This window comes from Fukomys damarensis, unplaced genomic scaffold (assembly GCF_012274545.1).
Source record: "Fukomys damarensis isolate Sample0158 unplaced genomic scaffold, DMR_v1.0_HiC HiC_scaffold_15, whole genome shotgun sequence".
In the NCBI taxonomy this organism is placed as follows: domain Eukaryota; kingdom Metazoa; phylum Chordata; class Mammalia; order Rodentia; family Bathyergidae; genus Fukomys; species Fukomys damarensis.
Genome location: NW_022900927.1, coordinates 24014484 through 24021727, shown reverse-complemented (window position 1 = coordinate 24021727; position 7244 = coordinate 24014484). Strand labels below are relative to the sequence as shown.

The 7244-nt window shown below is 51.4% G+C and overlaps 2 protein-coding genes across 10 annotated transcripts in view; both read right to left on the bottom strand.

The window, feature by feature from the left end:
* Nucleotides 1-1717, bottom strand: part of Slc26a10 (solute carrier family 26 member 10) — a 9058-nt gene extending 7341 nt beyond the window's left edge. For both annotated transcript variants that reach the window (XM_033763741.1, XM_033763742.1), the window contains exon 1: nucleotides 1-1717. This exon is cut by the window's left edge and continues 189 nt beyond it. In XM_033763741.1, the coding sequence (XP_033619632.1) occupies nucleotides 1-154 (154 nt within the window). In that variant the 5' untranslated portion in view covers nucleotides 155-1717.
* Nucleotides 1718-1861: 144 nt separating this feature from the next.
* The window catches only part of Arhgef25 (Rho guanine nucleotide exchange factor 25), a 7043-nt gene continuing 1660 nt past the window's right edge, over nucleotides 1862-7244 (bottom strand). For 2 of the 8 annotated variants that reach the window (XM_033763745.1, XM_010644577.2), the window contains exons 3-16: nucleotides 5933-6147; nucleotides 5742-5837; nucleotides 5587-5660; nucleotides 5344-5410; nucleotides 5053-5156; nucleotides 4601-4670; nucleotides 4394-4483; nucleotides 4211-4303; nucleotides 3992-4042; nucleotides 3728-3805; nucleotides 3339-3539; nucleotides 3049-3229; nucleotides 2547-2758; nucleotides 1863-2275 (exon numbers count right to left, since the gene is read on the bottom strand). In XM_033763745.1, coding sequence (XP_033619636.1) covers nucleotides 2165-2275; nucleotides 2547-2758; nucleotides 3049-3229; nucleotides 3339-3539; nucleotides 3728-3805; nucleotides 3992-4042; nucleotides 4211-4303; nucleotides 4394-4483; nucleotides 4601-4670; nucleotides 5053-5156; nucleotides 5344-5410; nucleotides 5587-5660; nucleotides 5742-5837; nucleotides 5933-6147 — 1643 coding nt within the window. In that variant the 3' untranslated portion in view covers nucleotides 1863-2164. Of the gene's footprint in view, nucleotides 2276-2546; nucleotides 2759-3048; nucleotides 3230-3338; nucleotides 3540-3727; nucleotides 3806-3991; nucleotides 4043-4210; nucleotides 4304-4393; nucleotides 4484-4600; nucleotides 4671-5052; nucleotides 5157-5343; nucleotides 5411-5586; nucleotides 5661-5741; nucleotides 5838-5932; nucleotides 6148-7089; nucleotides 7225-7244 lie in introns of those variants that run through there. The other 6 variants (XM_010644581.2, XM_010644580.3, XM_010644576.3 and 3 more) reach the window with 6 other exon arrangements.

The following is a 7244-nucleotide window of genomic DNA, read 5'->3' as shown; positions in this document are numbered from 1 at the left end:
CCGCGGGTGGCTCCGGCTCCTGCTCTGCGCCCCCGAAAATTTGCTGGAACCGAGCTTCAGTGAGAGGTTCCCTGAGCCTGGTGCACAGGGGAGACTTAAAGTCAGAGGCTTCTCCAGGGCCTGAGCAGGTGCTGGTGCCCAGAAACCCACTCATTTTGCCCTTGGCCCCCTCTGACTCTCCAGTCTTAAATACTCCGCGGCTCTCTATCCCCCGAGTCCCGCCTCCCAGGAGCAGGAGCCAATCCAGACCTGGAGGGCGCCCTCTCCTGGGGACCTAGTCCACACTGTTGGGAGGGGAGAGTCCCTGTATTAGGCATTTCCTCAGTCATCTTTGACGGGATCTGGCAGTAGCCCTGGAGCCTGGCAAACCCCAAAACCCACTGTTTACTAGTCTTAAGTCTTTTTGATCCTCTACCTCTTCCCTTCCCATCTGCATTTTGAAGAGAAATAGGCTGATTTCTCTTGAGGTCATTGGTCCTCTTAGCCACTGCATTTTTGCAGCTGCCTGAGCAAGAAAGTGCAGTGACAGTTGGGATCCCCACCTCTGATTCAAATCCTTATTTGGTACAATTTGCCCCAGAACGTGTAAGGAGCTTTATGAGCTTCAACAGTTTCATGAACAACTGAGATGGGAAGCAACCACATATATTGGACAAAAGGATGATAGAACCACCACCCACACTTCTGCAAGGAATAGCTGGGCCTAGTTTAGGGAAAATAATGACATTATTATTATATTTCTTAGGCAAACATCCTGAAACAGCAGTTATTACATTCAAAGTAGGCACTCAAAATACAAGCATGTTTAAACTAAATACAAAGGGGTCTCCCCACCTAGTGTGGTCATTTAAGAAATATAAGGGCTCTGAACTCTGGAATCTGGCTAATAGCTGCTGTCCCCTCCTCCGTTCACAAGAACCTCTGGTACCACTCCTTATCTTCCTTTGGCCCCCCAGACCCTGACCCTAAAACCCCAGGGGTGGGGTGCATAGAGGGTGGGGCCTCCCCTCTTCAATTCCTTCTATTGTTCCCCAGAAATCTTATCTGGGGCTTACTTCCTGTCCCCCTGTTAGAGATCCCTCCCTTCATTGTCGGCTAGAGGGACCTGGGGCCCTCTGGGAGACTCCAACATCTCCTTACTCTCCCACCCCAATAGCCTATTGTCTGCTGAGGAAGCCCCAGGACACGTGACTAAGCCCGAGGGACAAATGGACACAGTGGACATGTGGATACACAAGGACCCAGAACTGGGCATCTGTATCTTTGCATGTTTGGCTCTCTCTGTTCCAGGAGCTGAGCCAGAAGTTGGGACGGGGAAGACCCCTTCGGACTCTCCATTGTTAGATACGGGTTTGAAGACAAATCCCTGCCTGCTAAATGTGGACATGTTTTACCACCTCTCAGATGGCATGGAAAAAGCAGAGTCAGGAAGGCACCATGGCCCCCAGACTCCTATCCATCTTCCTGTTCCCCAGCTGAACACAGAGGCTACAGGAGGACAGGTACACTGGGTACTTTGTACTTAAGGGTCTGGGAGTTGGGAATAGTGGGAAGTCATATCACATTGAGCTTTCTGGTGGAGTCTGGACCAGTACATGAATTACAGGGAAGGAGAGCCAGATAAAGGGTAGAACACATTAAGGACTCTGATGGCCCGAGGCCCCAGGTCTGGACTGAGAGCTGCTGTAACTGCACGTGAGGGGCAAAGATAGCAACATCTTTTATACCTTATGCCTAGTCCTTTCACCAAGCCCCTCTTCAAATGACTGGGGCCAGCTAGCCTCTCCCCCGACTGCAGCCTCTCCTTCCCTCTGTCAAGACAGCAGCCTCTCTGATATAACAAAACTTTTATTCTCAGAAAACAAGAAAAACAAAATCAAAACCCAAACCCTTGCCCAAGCCCTCCCTCCCAACCACTCACATAATCCCCTTTTGAGGGGATGGTGATGCATGCATAGGGGTGGAGCTGAAGGATCCTGTGTTTCTTGGGCAGAAAGAAGTATTTTTGGGCCTAGGTACTGTCCTCCAAATTGATTATCTTCCTAGCCTCGCTCACCTTCCAGCCTTACTAAGAGGGAGGAATTCTGGAGTGGTGCCAGAATTGCCTTGAAGTCCCTTTGGGAACAGGTGACTGAGTCAGCACTATCCCCATGCCCTGCACCAGTTACAGCTCATCTTCATCCAGCTTTGCGAGTTTGGCCTGGCCTGGAGGGGTGTTCAGAGCTGTAGGGACTGGAGGAGAGTCATGAGGAGCCGGCAGGGTGACACTAAGGACCTGAAGAAAGATTCAAGTCAGAAGATCAGCAAAGGCCAAAGATCTACCCTCACCTCTCCCTTCTCAATTTCAGCCTCTAGTTAAACCCCCTCCACTTGCCCCAGAATTGAAATAGAGGGGAGGAAAATAAGGGATTGGAAGTAGGAAGAGGCACACAAAAGGAAGGTAGTAAAAGAAAGGACGGTAAGGGCGAGGAGGACTTGGGGATCTGGGAACAAAAGAGGGTCTTCCCTATCCTGTCCCTATAACCAGGGATCTACAGTCCTCATACCTGAGTGTCCAGAGGCAGGGGGACTCTGACTACCTCCCCTTTGGGCAACAGCAGCAGGGAGGGGAGAGAGCCGTTGATGGGTATATGAGTGCTGACCTGGGCTGGGTCTCCAGGCCGAATTCTCCCAGGGCTCCCTACCCCAAGCCCTCCTGGCCGTCCCAGGCTGTTGGTCTGGCTCTCTCGTCTCTGATACTCAATGGGTGACTGCAAAGCTGGAGCAAAGAGAAGAACAGAAGGAAGGTTACAGTAGAGACAGGTCCCTTTCCCAAGGGCTCTACTTGTGACATCCTTCCATCCTGCCCTCCCACAGGAGGAATATGTGCCAATGTAAAGTGCTTGGGGCTTTACAGGAATGTGAGTTACCAAATCTAGAGTTAACTGTGAAAAAGTCGTGGTAGAGAGAACCTAGGTCAGAGGGCAGAACTGGAGATTGGGAAGTGAATGTGATTCAGGATGTGAAGGGCTGAGGGTACAAGTGGAGGAGGGAAGGTGGGGGCCTTACCATTGAGAAAGTCCCGCTGGCTTTCCAGGATCTGGGCCACTTGCTTGATCCAGGCTTGACTGACTGCAGGATCTGAAGCCTGAAGGACATAGCGCTGGATCCCACCTTCTGGCCCTCTAGAGGTCAGGGCAAAGCGGCAAGGATCACCTTGGAGGTTCCCCTCCAGTCCCAGGCAGCTTACCTGAATTGGCAGATGGGCAATAATCCCAGATTCAGGCCCCTACAACAAATCCAACAGCCAAACATCCTCTCGGAGGGCTCTTCCCATCCCAGTCATGGTCCCTCCCCACCTTGATGCTGCTCTTGTACACATATCCAGGCTGTGTGCCACCTCGTGCTCCTCCTCCCAGAGCCTCGCTGAAGATGACGATTTGCTCAAAGAGGAAGACACGTCTCTCTCGGCCCCGGGAAGAGAGCAGGCCTCCAGCCTCAGGTTCTGAGACCCAGAAAGTGTCCTGGCCTAACAGCTTCCCTTGAGCAGTCAGTTTGCCCTGAAATTAACAAATACAGCCTTTGAGGAAATATAAGAGGGAAAGGGCAAATGTTTCCTCTTTTCTTCCCTGACACCATCACTACCAACCATGGGATCAACCACAGAAGACAATTCCCCATAAGGACCTCCAGAATAAGACTGGGTGTGAGAGCACTGAGCTGCTGATTTCCCACCCCATCTTCCTACCTCAAATCCCCGCAGTCTCCCCAGGGTCATCATATCATTGCAGCGCTTGGGCACGAAGCACATGACCTCCACAGCTTGCTGGGATATAGGAGAGAGAGAAGCATTGTTGGGTAAAGATGCCTCTTCACCCAGCTGTCTCTTCACATGTGTCCACTCCAACAAGCCTCCCCCTGGAAACAAGACAGCTCTAAACCACCCTGGGGGCTGGGGCAACCCATGAGACTAAGACTATATGGTGTGTCCAGGAGGATTGGGGGTCTGTACCTCCAGCTCCTCGGTTTCCATCCCAGCTCTACTGTAGTACTTGAGAAAATCCTAAGAGAGAGAGAGAAAAGAACTGCTCTAGAGTTCTGAAGGACTTCCTTAAAAGCCCTCACATCCTTCCTTGAGGACACAGGTAAGGAACTCTGGGAAGCCTTAACCCTGGGGAGATGTATTCCTTTCCCAGCCAACTGTGCCCCCAAGGGAGAAAGTGATCCTGACCTTGAGCAGCAGCTGGTATTTCATGATCCGCTGCACAGGTTTGATGAGGAGGTCACTGAGCTGCAGGCGGTGCCCCAGCTGCTGCCTGAGCTCCTGGGGACAGGGACAGGGTGGTTACGAGGCCTGGAAAGTTGTCTCATGCTAATTCTGTTCTCTTTTCCCCAAGGCATCTCAGCCACTGACCTCAAAGTAGCTGTCCCCAAACTCTGATACAACATGCTCTGACTTGGGCTTATTCTGACAGTATACCACGTACATATGAAGCCTTCGTTCCTAACAAGAGTAACATTGAAAAGAGCAGGGTGGGTGAGGAGAGAGGGCATATCTCCAAAAAGCCTGGCCTCAAACCCAAGCTGCTCCTTCCCTAGGCTCCACTCTCTTAAATCTTACATGTTTGATGAAGAGCTGAGCCAGCCAATCAGGATCCTTCAAACACAGTTGTAACTCCTGCAGGAAATAGCTGGAAGGGTTGGCAGAAAAAGGCAGGTCAAATACATTACAGAATCTGTATATCCTTAAACATTCTTTTGTTTTGTTTTTTGTTTTTTGAGACAGGGTCTCACTGTGTAGTTGAGACTGACGTGGAACTCACTATGTAGCCTAGGGTGGTCTCGAACTAACAGCAATCCTCCTGCCTCAGCCTCCCGAGTGCTGGGATTACAGGCATGCGCCACCACGCCCGGCTACCTTAAACATTCTTGATTCTAGCTAGGTACCCTGGCTGTGTTCCCTGCAGAATTTCTCCAAACACTCCTTGAGTACCAGTGGGCTGATGGTTGAAGTACAGAGATGGCTAGATGGAATCCCCTGTCAGAATCTAACTCTCAGGCTCCAAAACTTACTCGCGGTGCCACTCGTAGATTTGCTGGATGTTCCCAAACACAATCCTGTCACGGCCTTGAAGACTCTCAGGAACCCCCTGAGCAGCCATGGTGGCCATGTAACCCTGTGGGAAAGTTGGGGTAAGAAAACAAGCATATGGCCCCAGCCCTGGTGGGAATCCCCTACCAAGAAGTATAGAAGTAGGAGCCTGAGAGGGTGGAAAAGGAGTCCCTTAAAAATACCCCCAGGCAGAGAGAAAGGGCCAGTGGGCTAGGGGGTAAAAGGAGTGAAGGGGTAAAAGGTGGCACTACCTCCACAATCTGTCCCAAGTCGTCCACATACATTTTCTCTGTTTCTACCAGTTCACTCAGGACATACCTAGGAAGGAACCAAGAGGTTGTCCCCACTTCCATCTGGGTATATTCTTGGTTTAGCTAGTTCCTCCCTCCTGGACTAGAAGCCCTTCGTCACTACTGCCTCAGAAGACATTTCATCTAAAATGTGAGTTCTTCATGGATAGAGGTGGGGGTAGGGTTCAGGCTGTGGACACTTACATACTCCTTTCCAGAGCCTTCTTCTGTTCCTCCTTACTCTCGGGGGCTTGGGACAAAGTCTCCTCTTCAAGTGGCTGAAAGGAAAAAACATCCTTGAGTAAGCAAATGCACATCTGCTGGGTGAAGTGAGCCCTCCCGGACCCATTTTTTCATACCTGTATCTTATCCCCAGGGCCCTCCAACAATGTGGTCAGCAAGGTCAGTTCTGGCAGCTCTTCTCCTGTGGCTAGCACTGGCTCAAGCATCCAGTTCTGGAGCCAGAGGTCAAGTGTCACTTGTCAGACCAATGGCCCAACTCTCCCTCTGTCCCACTGTCATTCATGCTTCTGTGGTACTCCCTGCTCACCTCATATGGTCCCGCTTGGCCACTATCTGCCTCAGTTTCCACACTAAGACAATGTTTGGAATGATCCAACCATCTCCTCAGGCCACTGACTGGCCCTAGAGGGGCTGGGGAACAGGGGCCAGAGCTGAGGCCAGAGCTGGGGCCAGAAGGGGCAGCCAGACCGGAAGCAGCAGAAGCTGATATACTCCCCTCACTGCCAGTGATGGAATAGGATTCTAATAGGGGAAAAAAGAAAGGAGGTGATAGATATTGTCTAGTTCCAGACTCAGGGTCTCCAGGGAACTACTCTCCTCTTCATTACATTCAGCTCCTCCCTCCCAGAGAAACTCGCTCTCTTAGCTCCCTCATTTTAGTTGGCTAGGATAAAAAATTTTACCAGGGCTTCTTGAAGAGGAAGGACAGTAAACACCTGGCTCCCCAAGCCTGGAACCCCCAGTTACTTGTGAAGGTTTCCCATATCCTGAGCACAGAACAGATCTGGGGGCGGGGGTGGCCATCTGGGCAGACACTAGAAGCTGAGGGTAACCATCTGCTCTCCTATAACCCTCCCCCTTCCAGTGGGTACAGACCATTCTCAGAGAGAGGGTTGGGAGAAAAAGATTGGAGTCCATCTGCCACACCCAGATCCCCCCTCCAATTGCACTTATCATTATAAAAAGCAAAGACTTCTGCAGCCCACCTCCCCAACACATGCATACGCCCAACAGAGGGGGCCACTGAATAGAGTGCATCAGGGTTATCTCTGGCCAGCTGCTGAAAGCAGCTGTGACTTAATTTTTACAAAGCCCCTCGTAGAAGCTCCTCATTCCTCAGTCCCTCTGTCCTTCTTCAGAAGAAGATTCTCAGCAAAATGATTTGAAGGGAGCTACAGAATGATTTGAAGGTTCGAGGCCCAAGGGGATTGTGGGTGTTTTTTCCCTTCAAATCCAGTTGACTATAAAAAGAAATAGCAGTTTTTGCCCCTTCCCCGAATTCTTTAACTTGGAACTAACGGAAATCTGGAGGCAAAAGGGACCTTCGAGTTCGTCTATTAACTCACTTTCCTGGAAAACATACGCTCCAACTCTATAAATTCCTCAGGGCCAGGGAAAACAGATGCCCTGAACCCCAAACCCGTCCCCAACTCAACACTGGGCCCCCTGCGACCTCGCACTCACCACGTCCCCCCCGGGCGAAGCAGCAGCCACATTTTGCCAGCACTTTTCGAATCACACGGGGACAGGCACAACGACCCCCCTTGTGCCCCCCCCCCATGGCGTCCGGGCCCCCCCGTGCCCCCCACCCGGGCCGGCCATGCAGGGGGAATCACGGG